The sequence below is a fragment of the Solanum stenotomum genome, chromosome 12 (assembly GCF_019186545.1).
Source record: "Solanum stenotomum isolate F172 chromosome 12, ASM1918654v1, whole genome shotgun sequence".
In the NCBI taxonomy this organism is placed as follows: Eukaryota; Viridiplantae; Streptophyta; class Magnoliopsida; order Solanales; family Solanaceae; genus Solanum; species Solanum stenotomum.
Genome location: NC_064293.1, coordinates 34,916,607 through 34,940,512, shown reverse-complemented (window position 1 = coordinate 34,940,512; position 23,906 = coordinate 34,916,607). Strand labels below are relative to the sequence as shown.

General features: G+C 30.7%; 4 protein-coding genes across 4 annotated transcripts; 1 reads left to right on the top strand and 3 right to left on the bottom strand.

Annotated features, from left to right (window-relative positions):
* Nucleotides 1–3,790: 3,790 nt before the first annotated feature.
* LOC125848213 (transcription factor bHLH30-like) lies at nucleotides 3,791–6,024 on the bottom strand. The gene is made up of 2 exons (XM_049528043.1): nucleotides 5,770–6,024; nucleotides 3,791–4,306 (listed from the first exon to the last, which is right to left on the bottom strand). The coding sequence occupies exons 1-2, from the start codon at nucleotides 6,004–6,006 to the stop codon at nucleotides 3,836–3,838; spliced, it is 708 nt and encodes a 235-aa protein (XP_049384000.1). The 5' UTR covers nucleotides 6,007–6,024; the 3' UTR covers nucleotides 3,791–3,835.
* Nucleotides 6,025–10,129: 4,105 nt separating this feature from the next.
* On the bottom strand, nucleotides 10,130–12,044 carry LOC125848203 (senescence-specific cysteine protease SAG39-like). Its single transcript, XM_049528030.1, has 3 exons — nucleotides 11,567–12,044; nucleotides 10,751–11,017; nucleotides 10,130–10,511 (listed from the first exon to the last, which is right to left on the bottom strand). The coding sequence occupies exons 1-3, from the start codon at nucleotides 12,027–12,029 to the stop codon at nucleotides 10,186–10,188; spliced, it is 1,056 nt and encodes a 351-aa protein (XP_049383987.1). The 5' UTR covers nucleotides 12,030–12,044; the 3' UTR covers nucleotides 10,130–10,185.
* Nucleotides 12,045–20,389: 8,345 nt separating this feature from the next.
* On the top strand, nucleotides 20,390–21,174 carry LOC125848219 (probable inactive dual specificity protein phosphatase-like At4g18593). Its single transcript, XM_049528050.1, has 2 exons — nucleotides 20,390–20,802; nucleotides 20,894–21,174. Exons 1-2 carry the CDS (start codon nucleotides 20,544–20,546, stop codon nucleotides 21,046–21,048), a joined length of 414 nt encoding a protein of 137 aa, XP_049384007.1. The 5' UTR covers nucleotides 20,390–20,543; the 3' UTR covers nucleotides 21,049–21,174.
* Nucleotides 20,893–22,072, bottom strand: LOC125848218 (uncharacterized). Its single transcript, XM_049528049.1, has 2 exons — nucleotides 21,453–22,072; nucleotides 20,893–21,012 (listed from the first exon to the last, which is right to left on the bottom strand). The coding sequence occupies exons 1-2, from the start codon at nucleotides 21,853–21,855 to the stop codon at nucleotides 20,996–20,998; spliced, it is 420 nt and encodes a 139-aa protein (XP_049384006.1). The 5' UTR covers nucleotides 21,856–22,072; the 3' UTR covers nucleotides 20,893–20,995.
* Between the last annotated feature and the right edge of the window lie 1,834 nt (nucleotides 22,073–23,906).

Sequence of the window (23,906 nt, the reverse complement as noted above, 5' to 3'; positions counted from 1 at the left end):
GTTCCTCTTCTTCTTTTTTTGCTCCTTCTTGGTGGTTCCCCATTTTTTTGTATATATGGTAGACGAAAAGTTAGGTGGTTATATGAGGTGTTCCACCACAAACTATATATCCTAATTTGTTAAAAAGAAAATGTAATTCCTTTATCTTTATTTTTAATGGTGAAGCCAAGTTCAAAGAATGACGGCCATTTTACTTCTTGTGTCCTTAATCTGAACCAATATATATACCTAACGTTTGAAAAGCTTAGTGATCCATATTTTATATCGTATGTAAATGTGTTGCTTAAAAAGTTGTCTCCATTCGCAAATGAGAATTTGAGACCTCACAATTCTCCTTTTTGCTTAATTGACCGCCAGTCTATGACTTTGGTCGATATGCGCTTGTATTAATTTAAGTAATTAACAATTTATAACTCACATGCTGACATGCATACTTCTATAATTTTTGTAAAAATGTAAAAAAATAAATGGATGTTGGCTCTTTTGGGACAGTTTGGGAAGTTCGTAAAATACTTCCGAAGCTGTCTTTTTTTTTTGTTGGCCGGTGAAAATCACATACACGTATTGTAGCATAGCTATATTGATTCGAGACAGGGTCATCGTAATCACTAGGCCCTAAAATTATTGCTTGAGCCTCATATTTTTGGGGGCCCCCATTTTATTTTTCTTAAAATACTTGTACATATTATTTAAAAAAATTATATGTACTTTTAATTTTTTAAAAAAACATGTAAGAAAGTATAAAAAAAAATGACGGTTAGTTTTCCCACTATTTTAACGGAATCGAACATTTTTTGGGATTAATTTCCTTACATGAAAATTAGGTTTCCTTATTTATCTCCTAAAAATTTGATCCTATATTATTATTACCTTATACTCATCTTTTTTATTCTCAATATTGAACTCTCTTCTACAATTTTTTTTATTTACTTTTGCTTACAAGTTATAAAAGAAAAAAATTTACTTTTGGGTGTCTTCTTCAAAATCTCAAGTGCAACAAGCAATCATTATATTGAAGGAACGCAACACTATTTCGATATTGTTATGCATATCAACTTATCAAATTCGTGAGCCAGGTTTTATTATTCTAACTTCATTTTATAGTTTTTTCTTGAAAATTTGTTATTGTTGATATTCTTAGTTCATAGTATATATATATATATATATATATATATATCCTTGTTTTAGTTATTATTAAAATTTATTCAATTACTAATTGAACAAATTGATTATAAAATAATAATTAATGACTTCGCATCTAACAAGGTTAGAAAAGTAGATTTTAAATAAAAATATATATGATGATTTTTTAAAAGAAAAAGAATTAAGAAAAAATATTTGGGCCCCCTCTTTAAGATTTGGCTTTAGGCCTCCCAATCTTATTGAGTCGGCCCTGATTTGAGGGCATAGTCACCGAACATCTTTCATCAAAATATTATACTATGCATATATAAATTAATATTATCAAAAATAATTTTTTAGAGATATATATTAAGTTTCAAATACCCTTGACAAAGTTTGTAGCTTCGCCATGTATTAGAGCAAAAGCTATATCTATGGATAGTTTACGCCAAAGCCCAAAGGTGAGTTTTTGTCTCTCAAAGAGGAGGGATCTCTTATCCTAGTTGTGTAATTTCACTAATTAATATTTTTTCCTTCTCAATTTATGTGATACATTTTGAATTTTGAAATTTAAATAAATCTATTTTTTACGATAAATTTTCCATATACCTTCTAAATAATTTGGATCGAACTCTATGTCACTGACAAAAAGTATATTTCTAGTTTGTATGATTGTATCTAATTGGCCCAAGTCCTTCCACAGGGAATAGGTATTTTAATAATGGATTGTAGGGTACAACTTTTTGTAACTTTAGCAATAAGCTATTCCCTGTGTCCCTAATTACTTGTTCACTTTTTTTTTTATAGTTGTCCTTAATTACTTGTCCATTTTAACAAATCAAGAAAGGACAATTTTTTTTACCTATTATACCCTCAGTTAAATGACTAATTACTTTGAAAAATGAAAAACTTTTCATCCACTTCATAATTAATAGAGGTAAAATGGTAAACTCACTATGTCATTAATTGATTTCTTAATAGGTGTGTCAATTCAAAAATGAACAAGTAATTAGGGACAGAGGAGTATTTAATTAGCATACAGACCAAAAATACTCTTTGTAGAAGTTGGAATACATTGTAATTATTAATAATCGAGACGTTCTAGGAAGTATTACTCTCTCTGTCCCTAATTACTTGTCCATTTTTAAATTGACATACATATTAAGAAAAGAATTAATGACATAGTGAATTTACCATTTTACCCCTATTAATTATGAGGTGAACGAAAAGTTGTACATTTTTCAAAGTAATTAGTCATTTAATTGAGGATATAATAGGTAAAAAAAATTGTCCTTTCTTGATTTGTCAAAATGGACAAGTAATTAGGAACAACTATAAAAGAAAAAATGGACAAGTAATTAGGGACAGGGAGCTGATGGCTAAAGTTAGAAATCTTCTTTTCCTTTATGAAAAAGTCATCAAAACATTTGATCGATTTTGACGTTAAAACTTTTGTTGTATTATGTTGTGTACATATTAGTTCAAAAAAGTTTAATAATTTCTTTTCCTTTTGATTCCTACCTTTAATCATACCCCCTTTTAATTTTTCATTGTTTGTCTCAGCATGACAAAAGGATCTTTGAATATATTTTCAATGGCCCTACTATTCACAACTTAAGTTGTACACATAAATACCCTAAACACTGAGGAGTCACGAGTGTGAGGTATACGGTACAATAATTTCAAGGATAAATGATTCTGCGTTTGGTTGGATTAGATCCCATTATTTATACCTTAGTGATGAGATAAGTTTTCTCATATACACGATAGAATAACTTAACACATGATAACTTATTCCGAAATAACTTGTTATCAACCAAACGACCCTGAAATAATTGTAGAACCAACAAAACGTGGAGCTGAGCTAATCAAGATGGCGACTTTAGACCCAAGAACTTTTTTTGGCGGAACATTACTTCTTCATAATTTTTTTAACAAGGTCAAAAGTTAAATTAAATACTGGTCCTAATTAAAGAGACTTGCCGTGAAAATTTCTGTTGAAAAGCACTGAAAGGTATAGAGAGTTCTTTGTTTTTCTGGACCGTACACACCTCTATTTAGAAGGATCATAACTTTTTTTATTAGCTAATAGATAATAACTTTTTTTTACGCATATATTAATATAAAAAAATTTATATACTTATTGACTACTATTATTTTGGTGGACGGGTTATTTATGTTCGTTTCTGAAATAATTACGGCCCTAAACCCTTGGTCCAACTAGTTTACTAAATATGTTTATATTATACATATAATATACATGCTTATACATAACATATACATTGATATATTTTGTTCATGCTGATAAACTAGGCGGCTGAACAATATATATTCGTAACTTCCCCTCGTTTCATAACTAACAACGTTCCTAAACATAAGAGCTTCATTCAATTCTTTCAACATTTCTTATACTTTTTTGTTATATGGTAATTTGAATGATCTTTTTGCATAAAAAAAATTACATTTTCTTAAAGCAATTACAATACACGCATTCACAATCACCCTCCATTTAAGAAATGTGCCTTTCTGCATACACAAATTAAAGAGTGTGTACTATAATAGGTAACAAACTATTTACATTTAGTCATCAGGCCACTGAGGGGCAGTACAATATAACATGAAATTTCCAATCCAAATCAACCACTATTTGATGATAGCAGAGAATATACATAGAAGCAGTTGAATGATACTAATAAAATGGCGATAATCGTCATCAGAATAATAAGCTTGAAGAATCGAAGCAAGAAATACGTTGCCTCTTGTTCGGATAGGATGAATATTCTGGAAATGCAGAAACTTTATCCAGTATAGAACTAAACGCCTGTCGAACAGAGGATAAGAAAATTTCCCCAGCCTCAATATTGGCACATCCTCCATCGATCAAATTCGTGAAGAGAAACACGTTCTTCACGCGACTTCCTAACGTTGATATTTCTGACTTCACTAAATTCACATGAAGAGAATTGATAGTTTCCTTTAAATCTGATAAAAGATGAGGCCTGTATTCACAACAAATGGATGCCCTGAAAATACATGTCCCATCTATTGCATTTTCAGCAATTATTTCAACTTTTATTTCATCAGAGTCCAATGGTATGAAGAACCTTTCACTAACATTAGTTGCTGTTTCCTTCAATTGTTTCACTTGACATACTACTTCAGCTAACAATGCTGCTTTGTCCATCTGAAGTAACCATTAGCATTGTCATGACATGAAAATGAAAGTCTGTTTCAATTGAGTCTGATGTGTATAATCAACGATGTAACATATTTAATGGGCACACTTGCAAAAAAAATTTCTATAATTCAAGTCAGAAGTGTCTAGTTGAAATATACCGACAAATTTAAGGGTTGTCGATGTATTCCCGCCAAATAGCCCTAGGCTAGTCCTTTCTAGAAAAGTAGGTCATGGTAGATGACATGAAAATGACTATCTTAATAGAAAATAAGTGTTTAAGTCAAATGATTAACGCATAGTTGTTAAGGTCATGTCGTCAGTTTTTGGACCAAAGTGCTAACTGCAATAATATTACTAATTAATTGGTGAACAAAGTCAAAAAGTGATCAAAGAGACACAGTCCTAACTACTTTTGCTAATAATATAACTATTTAATTGAACAAATCAAAACGTGTTAGCATAGATAAAGAGATAGAAGTCACCAGCCGACTTTGCACTCTACAGGTTAAGCCTTCATCAAATGAAAATTCAAACCGCCAAAGAGTTTACTTTAGTGATGAACTTATAGTGCAAATTTTATATCTATAATGTTTCCATCAATACAAGTTACTCCAAGAACTAGCAATTCCTAATTATGATCTACGAGGGAGTCAAAATTCACCTTGAGGTTTTACGTTTAAATTTCTGACACTATTTTTATTTTTCAAACCTCTGGAAATCCAGGATCTACAATTGATTATGAAAGGACCACATCAAACTAATACTTGTTCAATTCTACATAGAAGTATAGCCTCCCTGAATTTCCTTCTATCAGAACAAAGGGGGAATAAACAGAAAGAAGTAAATGAAACAAGAACTGTCAGAGGCACATAATGGAAACAGGTTGGACAGTTAGCCGGTTAATTTATTGATTACTGAAAAAGAGTGGTGGATACATAATTTTCACTCTATTGTATATACATAAAAAAAAAAAAAAAAATTAACTTTATATCTATGAAGTAAAAAAAAACCCTTCTGCCCCTCTAGTTCCACCCTGACTAGGAACACATTGTCAACTTGGATCTAGTGACCGGTGAATCACAGATCAAAAGGCGAGATTTAGAGAAATTCTTCATTAATCTAGCAGCCGAAAACAGACTCAGCCTTCAAGATTTATGCACTCAATGAAAATTCATTTCTTATTTTTCTTTATCTGTGAGAGTTAGGGAATACAACCAGGTTTGTTTCAATCCAAACTTAGGTAAAAACTCGTGCAAGTAAGTGACACAAAACTGACCTAACAATAATAATTCAAGTTGCAAATTGCAATAGTACTGACATTTCTACATCAATACCAATATAGATCATAACATGGAACAGCATAATTAATTAATAGTATACAATTGATGCACCAGACATGTAATCTAAAAATTCAATTATGTACTATCATTCTTTAATCATCATTATCAACAGAAATGGAGAGAACTTACTTTATCAGAAGATGGCACAAGATTCCTGAGTGTGGACAAATGAGCATTGATCCTCTGCCTTCTTCGCCTCTCTGCCTCGCTATGGCTCTTCAATGCAGCAATTGTTTTCCCCTCTGATTTTCCAATTTTTTTCTCCACTCTTCCACTAGCCTTCACTAATTCACTTTTCTCACTATCCAACGCCAAACTTTGAACAACCCCTTTTGCCTCATTCTCACAAAACTCACCACAGTTCATTCTAACAAATTAACGCACACCAATACAATAGTCCTTTTTTTTTTTTTTTTTTTTTTTTTTGTATATTATTGTATATGGATGGTATATGTAACAATACTTCACATTTCAAACAAGATTCAACAAACCATAAGTTATTAAAACTAAGATTTTTAGTCACTGGGATTCAAAAACAAATTTGATAGTACCATCTAAGGGTCAGCTCCCGGAGGGCGCGTTGTCGGAGCAAACCAAAAAGAGATCATTCGAGGGACAATCTTGAAAATTGAGAAAATCTTGGCAGCAGATTGAGTGTTAATTGTGATAGTTGAGAACATAACTGCCATAGAAGATGTAAACTAAAAAGATTAAAAAAATAAAATGTGAACTTTAAACAAATTATGGGGAAAACAAAAATTAGCAAGAAAACATCCACATTTTCTTTCTAATGGTCAGCATCTTGATGAATATGAAGTTGACCCTGTCGAGCAAATCGATGTAAACAAATCGAAACCCCAGAAATAAACAAACAAAGATTTTGTGTGTTGTTGAAAAGGACAAAATGGACACAAGACTTTTTGATCTTCTTGGTTTTGAAGATGCAAAAAAATTGTTATGGCTTATGGTGTTTAGTGTAGGAGTTGATATAAATAGAGAATTGAAAATTTGCCAATTCAAGCAAAAAATGATTAAAGAAATATGTATTTTTGTTCTGTAAATAAAGGACAATGTATACTTGAATTATAAAATGAATGCAAGTGCGTATGTGGAGAAATTCAAATAAGTTGAACATACCATGAAATATATAAAATATTGGATAAAGGTATAAATGTTACATATTCATGATTTTAAAAGTTAATATCTCAAAAAGTCACCCAACTATGTAAATTTATGTAGTAAAGTCATTAAATTTTGTCTTGTATCGGTAAAGTCACTCAACTAAGAACTTTTATCTTACAAAATCATTCAACTTAGAGCTTTTATCTTACAAAATCACTTGTCCTAATTTAACATTAAAAAATCTAACATAACAAAATAAATTAATTTTTTATATTATAGACGGACCCCACAGATACATAAATTTCATTTTTTTACCCAATCCACTGACAAATTAAATAATGAATTCAAATAGATGATTAAATATTTTTTAAAGCGCATTTTAGCAAGAAATTGAACTCTAAAAATGTTTATGTTATAAATAAGAGAAAAATTACTGTTACTAAAGTAAAAAGAAAACGTTGGCCTGGCAAAAAATACCACAGTAAAGTCAAAATATTCTAAAATATGATATCAAATAAATAACTTATTGATAAAACAAATTCAAAGTCAACGAAAAAGAAATAAATATTGCACACGCATTTGGTATTTGTAAAATTTATTCAATACCGTATGATACTTAATTGATACGTGTTTCAAAAATAAATTTGTGTCATTTAACTACAGTTATTAATCATAGAAAAGAGCTAAAAATGGCAGATCTCATGCTAAAATGCTAGCTGAAAATATTTACTTACCGATCAACCTAAATACGTTATTTTAATTTGGGAGTGTGTGGGTGGGATAAAAGAAATTAATTTTCCTTAATTTTGTTTATTTGATTTGGTTGAGTGATTTTTGAAGAAAAAAGTCATAAGTTGAGTGATTTTATTGATACAAAATAAAGTTTAATGACTTTACAACACAAATTCTCATAGTTGAGTGATTTTATTGATATAAAATAAAGTTAAATGACTACAACATAAATTCTCATAATTGAGTGACCTTTAAGATATTAACTCTTTTAAAATGTTGCCCTTGTCATTTTACCTTTAAAATAATATTTTTTTCCTATTTGTGTTTGGTATCTGATCTGTTTTGACGCCTGACTGATTCAATTCACGTCGAAAAGTCTTCAATGGGTTAAATCACTCCCTATCAAAGACGATTATACATACTCAGGGTTCAAACCTAAAACATTTAATTAAGAATGAATGAGTATTTACTGCGTTCCTACCATCTTTGATGATGTCTTTATTAAAGATAGTAGGTATATAAAAAAACAAAAACAAAAGAAGCAAACTTATGCAGTGTTTCTATGTAACGATGAAAGGTTATAACGTCCATTGATTGATTCTAATATAACCCCGGCCTATGATCCAAAAAGGGTGTTATAGTATTGTTTTTGAGAATCAAAATAGTGTGGTTCTTTAAATATTTTAAATGTATACTTCGTCACTTTTATAAAAGAAAAGGGCATATAATAGAAATTGTGAAAATATCAATTATTATATGTACTCAATTTTGCGTTAGAAGTTTGACAAATTGTCAAGTGCTGGGCCTAAGTGACAAGCAGATTAGAATATAATAACATGAGAGGAAAGAACAAAATTGAAATCTACAATCTTCAGCTTTATAACGAGCCAGAGACGAATTCAAAATTAGATGCTAATAAACTAAAGCCTAAGCATCCATCCATAGTCTCTTTCACACTCTCAAGTCTCAGACGTCATCTCCAAATGATCAGTCTATAAGCTCACCTATAAGTCATTAGAGTTATTAACAAAAAAAAATATTTATTAAGGTTTAGCAATATTTCAGTTTTAATTAATAGAATAACACTTGATTAGCGCGCTAGCCCGGTCACCAAAGTCCAAAAGTAGTTGAAAATTGCAATTATAGAGGTTGAATATTGCAATGCATTTATTAAATAATTCCCTTTCTCAAGTGGTTAATATTTAAAATTATTCGGAATAGGTCCGAAACCGAAAACCACAAGAAACATTAGCCATCATAAAAGTTTTAATACAAACATTATTAATACTTTATTTGAGGCTGAGAACCTTTTATCTCTCAACATATGTAGCTTTAAATTATTATTTTTTAATTAAAAAAACCCAAATAAAAAAAGTCAAAACTTAAAAAATCTCTTATTGTAGACCAATAGAAAGTCAAATTTGAAATATTCTTGTTTTAGAATCTCAAACTCCATTGATTGATTTATTCTTAAAAAATTAATAGCAAGTTAACATTCATAAAATAAAACTAATATAATAAATAATTAAACTTGAAGTCATTATTAAGTGGTTAAAATAATTGTACTCAAATTAGCTGCTGAAGATTGACTGGTGTAACCGTTTTCTGAAAGGGAAATATTGGTAGACTTATACTTTTCAGTTAGGTTTTAAAAGATGTTCATATTCTAGTCATCCATGACGTGGCATTTGATGCTTATAAAGTAACAATAAAGAAAAAAAAGGTTTAGACTAAACCAAATCAGAATTAAAGTTAGTTCACTCAATTTATTATTAAGAAAATAATTAATTTCTGATTATATAAGTGAACACATATTCAAACCAAAATAAAAATGTTGAGTGAATACTTATTTCGGATAGGAGGAAATAACTAATTATCGTGATGGAACAGAGTTGATAGTTAGCGCAATATTATTTAGATAGTACTAGTTAATTATCAGACTTCGAGTTAGCTATATATTATTTAGTTGCATTGGAGCTTCAAATTAGAATCGCACTGCATAATTTTTCTGGAGTGATGCTCCCAACATCATTTTTTTCATATTCAAAGCTCGACCCGAGACATCTGGTTAAGAGTAAAACATTCTTATCACAACTCATGTTGGTAGATTGTGTTATGTTTAATTAACTAAGAAATTGCTTCGAAGTTTAGATGAAACTTCTTTTTGGTATATATATATACACTTGTGAGATTTGCGCTTAATAATATATCAATCAATATTTACTAGTCATAAGAATCCAAAACGACACGTACTCTTATTGGGACATTATTAATTTCATATAAGAACGCACGTCATATATTATTGTTGCAAGGGAAAGCCGGTGATAAGTCAAATCAAATTTAAACAATATAACCATTATATATTAGTATTTCACATGATGCACATACAATACAATTAAATAGAAGGCGGCACCTTTTTAGTGCTATAATAACGTAACTATGGACAGTTCAATAAAAGTCTACTTCAAACCCACGAGTATTCACAAATGTTTTTTGGAAAATCTGAGTAGCTCAGTTAATTGGCTACGCGAATTTGTATTTGTTGTTGAGAATTCACTTCACCACCTGATAATCCCTCCCCTTTTCCCCTTTTCCCCTTCCCCAGCACAAACCTTTGTTTTTTCAAAAAAAAGTATTCACATATGTTTCTAGTTGAAAAATATTTAAAAAGCTAAGGATATTTTATTTCCTTTAGGCAGTGGGATAAGAAGCCTTCATGGCAAGTCCACAAAGGCCTTTTTTATCATCAATATCCCTTTTCATGTGTGCATATCCATTTTCACCCCATTTACTGCCCCATGAATTCTTTATAATCCAATATTTTGCACCATCACTTGCAGCACCATATCCCACTGCTGTTACAGCATGGTTAAGCCAAGTGCTGCATGATCCACTAAATACACCACTTGAATAAAACTGGAAATCGAAGCTACTCCCATCAATGGCCACCGACACGGGCTGATTAGCCACAGCTTGCAAAAGGGCCTTCTCGTTGTTGGCCGGCACATCTTCATATCCTGTAGTAATTAGGGAAATGTGTTAAATGAGCGAGTTGAATTATATTTAGACAGGTTAATTAATACAGTTAATAAATAGGTTAGGTCATAATTAACTCGTTCAGTGTTTGCTTGGTCAAAGATTTATTTATTTCTGCAACAATTTTCATCGGAATAGTTAAACAATGGGTCATAACCTCCTAACTCGTCCAAATCAAATAAGTAAATTTTTCATTTTTTCATTTTTGGGCTAAATGTACCTGTAATCTTTGCTACTGAAACAGCTGATTTTTTCTTGTTGCAGACACCATCTGCTGCCTCGTATGGATAATTTGCTTCTGTAGTGAGGCCCTTATTTTTTATGATGAATTGAAAGGCAGTATCCAAGAGTCCTCCGGTGCAACCTACGTCCTCGCCTTCGACATCACAATCTACAAGCTCTTGCTCTGATAAAGGGATTAATTTTCCTGTTTTCATTTGGTGTAGACCTTCCATAGCTGCTACTGCAGAAAATGCCCAACAGCACCCTGTATGTTTGCATAATATTAATGAAAGAAAAAATGTGTTTTTGAAAGAGGCAAGTTACCCTTTTTGGAAATTTCCTTAAATTATGAGACAGTACTCACAAAGAAATGGAAATTTGTCCCCTGTTTTTTTTGACACTCTAAAGTTTACAGTTCGTCATGATATTATATTTATTGATGTATAGTCTTTAATAAATTCGGAAAATAATTTGAAATGACTAGTTCATTTTAACGAATAAAACTGGAAAAATAAACTTGTCTTTCTTTTGATATACTAAAGTAGACTAGTTACAAGTACAAGGAGAGGCACAACTAGTAAGGATCTAGGGGTTCATTTGAACCTCTTTAATTCGATAGAAAATTATATTGTTTATACATGATTAAAATTATTTTTATGTGAATATTTACTTCTTCATATTTTAAATATCTTAATGAATATCCTAACTTTGTCACTAAGTATAAGTAAATATTTATTTTAATATAATTAAAATAGTGAACAAGTAAAAAGAAAGAGAAAAAAATAAAAGAAGTAGGGGAAAAATCTTGACTAACCACATTCCATTTGGTCCTTGATAGGGGTAACAGCTCCTTTCTTTCTCCAATCCATAGTTGGCGGTACGTCTGTTATATTAGCGTACCTAAAATGTGTTTTTGGCTTTGAGGAGGACATAACATTAGGGTGCGATGAACTCTTGTAACCTGTATGCAACACACGAAACTCTTCATTCGTGAGATCAGCAAATTTATTAACGCCAAGTTTGTACCCTTTATCTTCTCCTGCATTAAAAGTTTCTATACGTTTCACGTTTTCTTTGAATATCTTAAAACGCATTTCTTTCTCTTCCAAATCGTTGTAAATTTTGTCATGATGGGCAATCCATTGCTCATGCCTAACTCGCATGGTTGTCTCATAGTTGATTGGACGTGATGTAACTAATTGAGAGCTCCAAAGTCCAAAAAAAAGGAAGAAAAAAGCTAAGCAAATGTATTTGCTAGGATTTGTAAATATGGTCATTATGGAACAACTAGTTATTTTATTATGAATAAGGAAAATGAATTATTTTTTTTTCTTGGATGAATGTTAAAGCATGCTTGGCCAAAGGTATTTATAGGCAAGAAATTCCTTCAAGTTGAATCTCCTGTTGTTGTTGCATAGATAAAGTCATAAGTACTATTTTAGATTTCTTGCATAATTTTCTAACTCATTAGGTGTTCGATCAAACTTTTGAGAGAGAATAAGTAGGCGTTTGGTCATGCGATATCATATCACGATATGATGTCGTGAGATGAAATCAGCGTTTGGACATGCGATTTTACGCTGATTTCATCTCATGATTTCATATCATGAGAGGTGATATCATATTCTCCAAAAACCATGATATGAAATCACCATGTGATTTCATATCATGATTTGAGATATTTAAATACAATAATTGATCCATGAGTTTATATTTTGTTAAAACAACCCCACATTTATATCTCCTAACCCTTTGTTTCATATGTAAATAAAATTAATAATCACATCATTACTTTTTAAAATTTATTATTCTCACCAATATAAAATTTATTATCACTTTAAATTTGGTGAATATAAATGATAAAGTAGAAATTTATTTGGTGAATATAAATGAGAACAAAGGGAGTAATACTTTTTTGATTTTTCATAATAAAAAAAAACGTCTTAATCTTATGACTAAGCATAATATTGATAAAAGACAATTTTCATTGGCGGTGCCGCACTTTCTTAATCTTAGTATTTGCAAAATGTTCGTTCACATGACTGAAGGATATCAAGTCCAATTGATTGAGGACTTAGGAAAATTTGATCAATTAGTTATTAATATTTAGTCAAGTGGACTAGTTATAATTTTTTTGATTAAATTTTATTAGAAGTGTTTTTGACTCAAACTTGTGGTAACTTTTTAAAATTTCGTTATTCAATAATATTTAACTATTGATTTTTCTTGTAAATAGTTAGAAGTTAGTGATGTTTGTTAATTTTTATCTTAGAGCATTTAACTTCTAAGTTAATATTTACTCACTAATGTATGTTTTTTTTCTACTTTATAGGTTATTTGTAAGAGTAGTTAAGAGATATGAACATATCAAGTACAATTTATGTTCAATTTTTTTTAATTAATTAAAGTTAGATGAAACAATTATTTAACTGAAGAACAAATAACTTTGTAATAATTTATTATGCGATTTTATAATTTTTGTTTATTTAATAAGATTGAATAAACAATTGGGGCTATTTTAATAGTTTTACAACTTATGGGATTTTTTTGTTTATAAGAAAATATACAACACAAAAATTCCATATCGCATGTCCAAACAAACCTTCAATTTCATCTCATGATTTCATATCATAATACCATATCATGATATCATATCGCATGGCCAAACGGGCCCTAAGTGTTTTGGGGAACTAGTAAAAAATATTTTTTAGAAGCTAAAAAAAAAATAGATTTTCTTCAAAAATAGGATTTTTGAAAATTAAAGTATTTTTGAGAATATACACTTAGAAACACTTTTTATAAGTTAGGTCAAATATTAATTGCTGCTCAAAAGTAATATTTAAATTGATCAGTCAAACACAGATTACTTCTCACTAAAAAAAATTCAAGGAAAAAATTATTTTCAAATAAGCTAATTTTAGAAGTTTGGCCAAACAAATTAATTACTAGATACTTTTAGATGGAACTAGATCAGTTATCGTGCTTAGCATGCAAATTGTTGCATACTACCTCGATGGCTCAATTTTTTTTATTTTCTCTTAATATAAATTTGTTAAGAAATCTTTATTAGTAACTTCTTGTTGCGGTACTAAAACAGCTCAAAAAGACTTAAATGTGTGTCACTCATATCATTCAAGTATTTATCAACTATACATGTGTTTTCGTGTGTGCATCTTCAAACATAGTAAAGGTAATAAATTGACCCATAGAAAGTCCCCGCATCATTATTTTGCCATCTTCAAACTTATCTCATGAAACATCGACTTGGAATTACTAGTTGTTGGTCTAAAATGACTTTAAAATACTCCCAACATGATATTACGTCTTCTTCAATAAAAGGCCGCATATACTAAGGGGTCGTTTGATGTAAGGGATAAAAATAAATAGTGATGTAATAAGAAAATAGTAATGGGATAAAAGTTTTGTATCTTGTTTGGTTGTCATGTTTGGGTTAACTTATCCCACCATTTTATATCATAGTGATGGTATAAGTTATCCCATATGCATGGTGGTATAAGTTATCCCAGGATAGCTAACCCCAAAATAACTAATCCTGGGATAACTTGTTCCCAACCAAACGACCCCTCGTATTCATCACTTTATAGGTAACTTCTTTCTCGCTTTTTTATGTGACTTGTACAAATAATACTTCTTTCTTTCGGTAGTCACATTCTCTATTTCCATCACATGACTCCTATTGGTAATTCAAAATTTTGAATTTTGGTTATTAGGAAATAACAATAAGATTATGGAAAATCATCATGATTTCTATTCAAGTGGATCGATCTTATCCAGTATTTTCCTCCCTCCATTTTTATTTGTTATGTTGCGCTTTTTAAAATTTAATCTAACTAATTTTCAAAGTTAAATTAGATTACGTTAATTTGATATTTTAAACAAAAAAATTAGATATTCAAAAATTATATGAAAAGTATTATACATTGCAATTTTTTGCATATCAATATGATAAAAAAATACATCATAAAATATTAGTCAAAGTCTTTATGATTTGACTCTAATTAAAAAGGAAACCATGACAATTAAAAGTGGACGGAGGGAGTAATGTACTGTTTATGGTATTACACGGACTAGTAGTATACGGAACCATCACCACATGCAACTCATTATGGAAGAGTTTTGACTTAAATGATTGATACACATGCCTAGCTAAAGGCTAAACAAGTAGTAGTACTTATAATATTGTGTATCACATTTCATGCATATATATGTAGCTTGGAAAATGTTGACTAGGTAGGGATGTTTGACACGGAAATCTAACTTCATGTTCAGAATAATTTTAGCAATTAGTTACTGAATTTATACTAGTTACTTTCAGTCTCCATTTAATAGCTATGAAACTGACAAAATGATCTCATTATTTAGCCACTATCGTTTTAAACAAGAAAAGAACTTGAAGCGGATGAAATGGATCGGGGATGGATTAAACGGGTAGTTTTCTAAAAGAATCTAGTATTTAAAATTTGGAGCGAGTCATTTTATTTTGAGTTTGCTACGCGTCTCTCTTTCAAATTAAGGATTAATTTGTATCAATATATAATGAGAAGAATATATTTGGGCTAAAAGTATAATGAGAGGGTAATATTTGAAACGAAAATACAATGAGGATTATATTTAAACTAATTCTGATAATAAAAGGATATAGTTAGCCCTATATATTTCGATCCGTTGTTTTAAATGGGAGGGTTCAAATAAGCTATAGGATGCAATTGCAACAAAAAAAAAACATATTGGCTAAAAGGTTAACCGATAGATGATATTTAGAACTAGATCAATAGATTAAAGACATATTTGGTCCTTTTCCATAAAAAACCATAATGAGCCTGCCCCTTTACTTCCTGGCTTATAACTCTAAAATTGAAGTCTTCGTATTCAAGGAGGATTTTTATACGTTACAATTTCTTTCACATGAGGATCTCTTTGTTGAGCTTTGAGTGATATTGTGAACTGAATATATCCACGAACACAAATCAGGACAAAATATAAAACATTTCATTCTTCTTTTTCTGGAATAAAATAGTTCTAATTACAAGAATCTCTGGGTCAGCAAAATTGAATAATTAACTTTACGAAAAAATCCAAATAAAAAAAACACTCTTTATCATGGAATCCGTGTAATGATGATACTCTTTAAAAGTAAAAGGAATATATTTCATAGAAGCAAAACATATATTATCAACACGTACGAAAAGAGTAGACCCCAAAAATTTGGAAGTAAAAGGAATCTATATATATTTTTATGCATGAAAGAAAAATTGGGTCACGTTAATTTGTGGGATCGCTTGATTTGTTATGCATTTTGTATGTGTCTACTAAGTGTGAAGCATAATCTCTTACTCTATTGTGCTATTAGCCACAAGTTAACAGAAAAAATGATAATGATATTCAGTGATTTGAACGGAATCTATTAAATTTTATTTGTTTTTACAATCAAGTTTTGAATTTCATGATCATAAAAAGTGTGTATATGTAAAATATGTTTTGAATTTCGTAGATATATATATCAATTATTAAGGTGAACTAAATATTGAATAAAGAACTTGCAAAGTATAGAAATTTAATATTTTTTTTAAAAAATTGATTAAAAAAGAAAAGTCACACAGTTTAATTTTTAAATTAAAAGGGCGGAATATTAATTTAAAAAAAAGAGAATTTTCTTTTCAATAATAAATAAGATAAGAAAGAATAATGTTTACTCTCTAGTCTAATGTCATTAGAAAATGGCGGCCATTTCGTTTTCATATGACGCACAATAAAGGCAAGACTAATCACTAATCTAATTAATTTGTACTTATAATGACTTTAATTTCTTATACCTATTAATAATTGTAAATAGATGGTTATAAATGCTTCAAATGTTATTTCATCACCTGTCAATTAGCCTCTTGAGGACTTTCTTAATGAGAAGCAATTGATTAGCAAAAACATGCATCCTTCCTTGTCAGTGACTTTAAACAAAATTGATAAACTTGAATTGGATTTGAATTTATATATTGATAATGCAAAGATTAGCTGCATTATCAGTGTTTTAACCTTTGATGATAAGTTATTTACTGTTCTAATTTCTATTAACAAGCCAGAATTATGTTCATCGTTTGAATTTATTTGTAACATAATTAAATTTAGGGAAAAGGGTCAAAAATACCCCTCAACTTTATTTTATTGGTTGACTATACCCTTGCCGTTAAAACAAAGTTATTTTTACCCTCGCCGTTACTAAACTCACCATGTATGCCCCTGAATTGGATGGAAAGCCCCAAATTGACTTACAATTGCCCAATTTGATTAAAATAACTCGATTTTCTCTTTTAATCATAACCCGACCCGCTAAACTAAATGAATTCATATCAAATTAAAACCCCCAAACCCATGGCCAACCCCTCTAATCTCATGACCAAATTTTTTTAACCCATTCTCAGAAGGTCATTCTTTAGGGCTAAAGAATTTCTAAATCCCCTCTATAATTCTGTAGATAATCTAATTATAGATGGCCGTCGTTGAGGTGAAGAATTTTGGTGGGTCGAGCTCATCTTCCAATTTCGATTTGGATTTGCCAGTATCGCTGAGCATTTCTCCACCGGTGAATTTGAGTGCAAAAAATTCACAGCCCAAGTTACCGGAACTACTTGTTGTTCGTACTACTCCTCTACCTCAGTATCCCTCTCTTTCGTCTTCACCGCTAGAAATTTTTGTATCGATAATGGTCATTAACGGGAATCTGATTCACCATCTCCGCCTAGTGCATCATCTCCGGAGAGATATTCAAGCAGAAGTATTGACTCATCACCCAAAATTTTCGATGTTTGGGATTAGAATGTTGATTCTCCAATGAGAATCAACAATTACATACAACAGAATGCATCAGTTTCAGTTCCACCACCACCGCCTCTTTTGATTAGTATTCCGGCTTGTGTACGGTCTCCACCATCACCAGTTAAAAATTGGGTGAGTCCAAAAACTCCAACACCGCCAATTTCAAAGCCTCCGGTTCTTGTAACTCTGTTAAGACCCATAGAACTTGAGAGTCCAATGATGATTTCCCTAATGGAGTTGTCTTGTAATAAGCAACCCATTGAGAAGAATGAGCAGAGTATAGTAGGCTTATCAAGTGATACTTGTGAAAACAACGAAGAAACTCCAAAACCAAAGTTGAAGACTTTGCATTGGGATAAAGTAAGCTAGCTCTGATCGGGAAAGAGTGTGGGATCAACTGAAATCAAGTTCGTTTAAGTGAGGATAATATAAAGGAAGTTTTTTGGGTCAGGAGATTAGAGGGGTCGGGCATGAGTTTAAAATGGGAATGGGTCATTTAAAATAAATTTGGGTAATCTAAGTCAATTTGGGGCTTTCCATCCAATTGAGGGGCATAAATGGTGAGTTTAGTAACGGCGAGGGTAAAAATAACTTTGTTTTAAGGGCAAGGGTATAGTCAACCAATAAAATAAAGTTGAGGGGTATTTTTGACATTTTTCCCTTAAATTTATAAATAAACAGATTGAGTAAATACTTTTTTATAGTTAATTAATGTGTAAAATTTACGGCCATGAGGATGAACAGCTGAACACTACTTCAATATTTATCTACCTTTCTGTTTTAATGTACTACTTTTTTTTAAGGGTGAGAATACTTTTCTCCCTCTTATTTTGTGTAAAGCATCAAAATTGTACGATTTAACCAAGTGCGTCGTATATATATATATATATCTATATTAACAACCTATTTTTACAAAAAAAAATAAAAATTAGTTCTATTGCTCCATTTCTAGACTAAAAATTCACCCTCGCGAGTGAAGAATGATAACATAAATTGCTCTCAGTTTAATATATTATCAATATTTTTGATATTTCGTTCTTGAGAAAGAAGAATATTTGAGAGAAATGTATACATTAACTTGCCTTAACTTCATTCATGCATGTGATCTCTTAATTTTAAATAAAATTTATAGTTTCAGGCACAAATATTTTCAATTTGAATTCCTCGTGTCTAAAGTTATAATTAAGGCTATGATATAAATAGGAACCCCAAAATTGGCTATTTTGTGCACTTCACCTATTGGGGAATTAGGATGGCAAGATTGGACATGGACTTATAAGCCCAAACTCGTTACAAATTGGAGACCCTAAACCCAATTGATTTCGGATTTGGCTAAACCCAAACCTTCAAATACTGCTGTACTCCTCTTTCATGCCTACACACTCGTTCTTTTTCCGACGAAATCCTCGCACTTCTCTTTCTTCTGGAAAAAAAATCATCAATGTAAGTTGTTTATCTCTTTTCCGTCTGATCTCATGCAAATGTTCTGAATCACTTTTCTATGAATGGAGAAAAGTTTGTTGGCATAATAATTGTAGTGCCCTATTGTAATCTGTTTCTCTGTAAAGTTTTGTTATCTAGCTATGCACATGATTCAATATAATTGTGATTAATAGATAATTTTATATACTTTATTTGATGAGAAGGGATTGAAGTCCAGTTTAGCACATTGTGATATCCAATTTTGATCTGTTTTTGAGAATCCTGCCTAGGTCATGCAACGTCGGTTATTTTGCTCTATTGGAATAGTGCTCTAGTTATTTATTTTTTCTCTCAATGTGAGACTTGTATATCAGTGTAAGGATGATTCTAAGGTTTAGAGAACATATAGTTTTAGAGAAAAGGTATGAATTGTTGAGTACTGGAATGGAAAAACTTCGAATAGTGTGGAACATAAATAGAAGATTCATATAATTGTTTCTAACTACTTGAGACCTTTAAGGCTGCAACACGGATATTCATTTGCAATCCTAAGCTCGTAGAGTTGTTTGCCAGCATGATTTTAATCTCAAAGTTTCTAATGTTACAAGAAACAAATTGTTCTAGTTTTCATTGAGGAATTGGATCTTTTTATGATGCTATTTTTATTTTTATGTCAAGTCTCATTTATTTTTTAAAATTTGTCCAACCCTACTTTTATTGTGTTGAATTATTCCCTTGTTTATTTAGGAAATTATAATTCCTACTAGTTTAGGTGACCATTTGTCTAATAGATTTGGAAAAGGAAATATTGTCCTTTTAGGATTGGAAAAACCTTTTCTTTATAGGTTTGGGACTACCTTTTCCTTATAGGTCTGGGACTACTTGGGATCTATATATAGGATATGTAGTTGGGGATTCTAAAGTATTGTAAAACTTGTTCTCTTTCTTTCATAGTGGAAAACTCTCTTTCTACTTTTGCCGGAGGAGTAAGCTCAGCCGAACCTCTTTAAATCCTTGTGTTATTCTTTTTCTATATTTTCTTTGTTTGTGATTGTGTGCTTCCACGATATTTCCGCAACATATTGCATTCACCTTTACCATATTAATTTGAGGGTAGGGCTTTCGGTTATATCTTCATGTTATATGTACATACCTGTAATTGCTTTAGGTCATTTGAGGTTGCTGACCAGTAACAACTTCTGTGCTGAAAAGTGATTTGTGAAATGCTAGATAATGGGTTGAAGTGAGCATCAACCATATAGAATTATTCAAGACATCAATATGTTGAACCATATCTTTCATGGTCTTTAAAGATTTTTGGTTATTAACTTGTTATACATGCATTTTCATTGGTTTCACAAAATGGGCTACATGTCTTATCACACTTCATGAGTCGATGTAGTAAATCATGGTTATTCTTACACATGCATATTTTTAGATAGTTTCTCCTTGTGATGAATATGCATGGTAGCACTGCAATATTCTTCTCTTACACTGTGATTTCCATTGGTTGTAAACAGATAAACTGACCTAGTACCATGGAAGCAGCTAATAACTCTGATGTTAGTATTGATAGTTCTCAAAAAGCCTCTGATGTTAGTATTGATCCAAAACCTCAAGTTATATACCGCTGCAAGAAATGTCGAAGGATAGTTGCATCAGAAGACCAAGTTGTTCCACATGAACCTGGTGAAGGCCAAAAATGTTTCAAGTGGAAAAAGAGAAGCGACAATCCCTACAACGAGCCACCTCAATGCACCTCTATTTTTGTTGAGCCCATGAAGTGGATGCAAGTTGGTTAGTCTCATTCCTAACTGTTCTTTTATTCCTATACAAAATTGCCTTCTATCCTTTCAAATTACTAATGTCACTCATTCTCATCTAACAGTGGAAGATGGTTGTGTCCAAGATAAGCTTCAGTGCCTGGGTTGCAAAGCTCGGCTTGGTTACTTCAATTGGGCAGGCATGCAGTGCAACTGTGGAGCATGGATTAACCCTGCATTTCAGCTGCACAAAAGTCGACTAGATGAGTGTCCTCTTTAAATGTTTTCTATTTATTAGTTATGTAAATCAGTTAAGAACTAACAGTCGTCCTACCCGCGACTTTTTTTTATTGGTGGAGTATTTGATGTAAAGTTGATCACAAGCAATTATAGTTTTAATGGAGTTGCTAACAATATCGTTCGTCTCTTTAATTATGTTGTTCTGTCAAATGTGCTTACTGCTCTATATCATTTGGTGAAGAAAGTTCAGGAAGAAGAATACATAATGTTTATCTCAAAGAACAGGACATTGCTATCAGAAAACGAAACATATTATTTTTAATGCCAAACAAAAACTGCAATGCTCCAACACAAATAATAATGAACTGGTCAATTTTTGTTATTACCAATTGGATACAAGTGTAAGTTCTAAGGATGATCAGAAAATATGCATCCCTTACTGACCAGCAGCAAAAGCTTCAGCTGGAAAAGTTTTGGTGATGCCAGCCAGACTCTTGATTTGAACATTTCCAGTAAGAGGATCATCCACAGTGATCTCATAAGCTGGAAGCCATAACATCAACTCCCTACCCTTCACTCCCTTGAGGTTCTTGATTCTCCTCTTTTCGACGTATCCACTCATTTCTGTATCATAACTTACCAGTTTGCCGATCATCTTGAACTTGTGCTCAAATTTTTTTTCGTGCTTGACCCATATGTAGCCTGTGTTCTTCACAAACCCCACTTCGATCACATCAGCAAGATGGAGTAGCCCCAATGGGAGTTCGAATTCCTCCATTAGGGAAAGTGCCATTTTCAAACCTTCCTCATGCCCCTTGTTGATAATTGCTCCTTCCTTCTCTGCCATAGCTGCTGCTACCTTTGAATTCTCACAACAATCGCTTCTTCTTGATCACTATTTTTGCTGAGCGAAACTGAATTTACTGTGGAAAAATCAATGAAAGCTATGATGGTTGTTCACCATATCAGATATGATTCTAAATATCTGGCAGAATATATATATATATATATATATATATATATATAATATATTATTAGTACTATGCAAGTCTGCAACACTTGCAGCTCAAGTCATGCTTGCAATTATCTAAATATCTGGCAGGATATATATATATATATATACTATGATAAGAATGGCTCAAAAAGAAAGTCAATGAAACTTTTGCTTTAGGCCTCCAAAAATTTGAGGGCCCATCAATACTGAACTTTATGAAATATAATTTTCTTAAAATTATAAATTTTTGATTAAATTATAAAAATTATAAAAAATTACCTACTCTTTAAATTAGATAATATTTCAAAATTTTAAATTAAACCACTCACATCTTCATATTATTAAATAAAATTTAATACTAACATTATTCAACCAATTGTACTGCAAATAAATACGATTAACATCTTTTAATAAATTAACATCAATCGGCAATGAACTTAAATCAATTCCTTTACTTTGTTGATATTTTTTTTTGACTAATTGTCTTGTTCTTCCAAGTCGGTTGAAGCTTGAGTTGTTAAAATTGACTTTAAACGTTTATGATTTTTTTTAGAATAATACCGTTGCATTAAATTTAGACTCTCCATTAAATTTAGACTAATATGATGTGATCTGCACAATTAGTAATTGCGGATCAAATAATAGACGATTGCGGACAATTGTAATCAATTTAATAAATTCTAAATTGTTTCACTGTAACAAAGCAACATAAAAAAAATAAAATTATTATTATGAACAAATAAAAATTTAAGCACGTAATAGTTTAATAGAATAGCAAAAAATACTTGCATGATGCGGAGAGATTTGAGATGCCAAATAACAATGATTGATGAACAAGAATGGAAAGAAAATTGAAGAAACTCACAAAGTCACAAATATACAAATATAAGGATTTAAGGAGTCAATACTATTTTTATGTACTATAATTTTAATGGATAAAGGACTCAAAAAATTTGAGTTATATTTTAATTTTTTTTTTTAAAAAAGAGTAAGTTAGATATGAATGAATTAAAGTGGTAAAAATACAAATAAAACGTGTAATTTTGAGTTTTATTTTAATTTATTTTTTAAAAAAAGAGTAAGTTAGATATGAATGAATTAAAGTGGTAAAAATACAAATAAAACGTGTAAAAAAACCTAGAAAAAAAGTAGACTGTTGAGAATCGAACCCGGAACGTGAGGCATAAAATGTGGCGCTTCTGCCACTTGAGCTAATAGTGTTCTGATATGGGTGTCCTTTTCAATTATCTTAACCTTAAATGTTTTTTATTTTATTTTATTTAATATAGGTATATTTCGTAAAAAATTTCGACAAAGCCGTGTCCCGTGACACACCTTACCTATGCCTAAATCCGCCCGTCTGCAACACATGCAGCTCAAGTCATGCTTGCAATTAAAGGTCTATGTTGACCGGGTTGGTTTGAGTTTCTCAAATATCAAACTAAACTATTTGTGTCAAAATTAATTTTAAATTTATAAATCTAAACCAAACTAATAAAACTCGATTTTTTTTGGATTTTTCAACTTCGGATTTTTTCGGGTTGGTTCAGATTTTTCAAATACCAAACCAAACCATTTGTGTCAAATTTTTAAATTTTTAAATCAAACAAACTAATAAATCTCAGATTTTTGGATTTTTTCGGTATAGTATTCATACAAACATGTAATTAACTTGTGCTCCAAATATTTCTTAAGTCCAACCAAAATACAACCATCTAAGGTGTTTTTTTAATAAAATAACACAAATATGAGATGAGTGATAACGCTATAATATTCAATAAAAAATAATAATGAAATCGTATAAAATTAATATTGCAAATTAATGAGTCATAATGAAAATGATCATTATTTTGAAAGTACTAAATCATGCTAAAATAAGTCTAATACGTATTAATTGAATGATT

Coding starts and splice junctions, on each gene's coding strand:
- LOC125848203 (XM_049528030.1), bottom strand. CDS start 12,029: ATGACCATATTTACAAATCCTAGCAAATACATTTGCTTAGCTTTTTTC. Junction 11,018..11,566: donor CAAGGACCAAATGGAATGTG/GTTAGTCAAGAT, acceptor GCAAACATACAG/GGTGCTGTTGGGCATTTTCT. Junction 10,512..10,750: donor TTCAGTAGCAAAGATTACAG/GTACATTTAGCC, acceptor TAATTACTACAG/GATATGAAGATGTGCCGGCC.
- LOC125848218 (XM_049528049.1), bottom strand. CDS start 21,855: ATGGCAGAGAAGGAAGGAGCAATTATCAACAAGGGGCATGAGGAAGGT.
- LOC125848213 (XM_049528043.1), bottom strand. CDS start 6,006: ATGAACTGTGGTGAGTTTTGTGAGAATGAGGCAAAAGGGGTTGTTCAA. Junction 4,307..5,769: donor TTGTGCCATCTTCTGATAAA/GTAAGTTCTCTC, acceptor TGGTTACTTCAG/ATGGACAAAGCAGCATTGTT.
- LOC125848219 (XM_049528050.1), top strand. CDS start 20,544: ATGGAAGCAGCTAATAACTCTGATGTTAGTATTGATAGTTCTCAAAAA. Junction 20,803..20,893: donor CATGAAGTGGATGCAAGTTG/GTTAGTCTCATT, acceptor CTCATCTAACAG/TGGAAGATGGTTGTGTCCAA.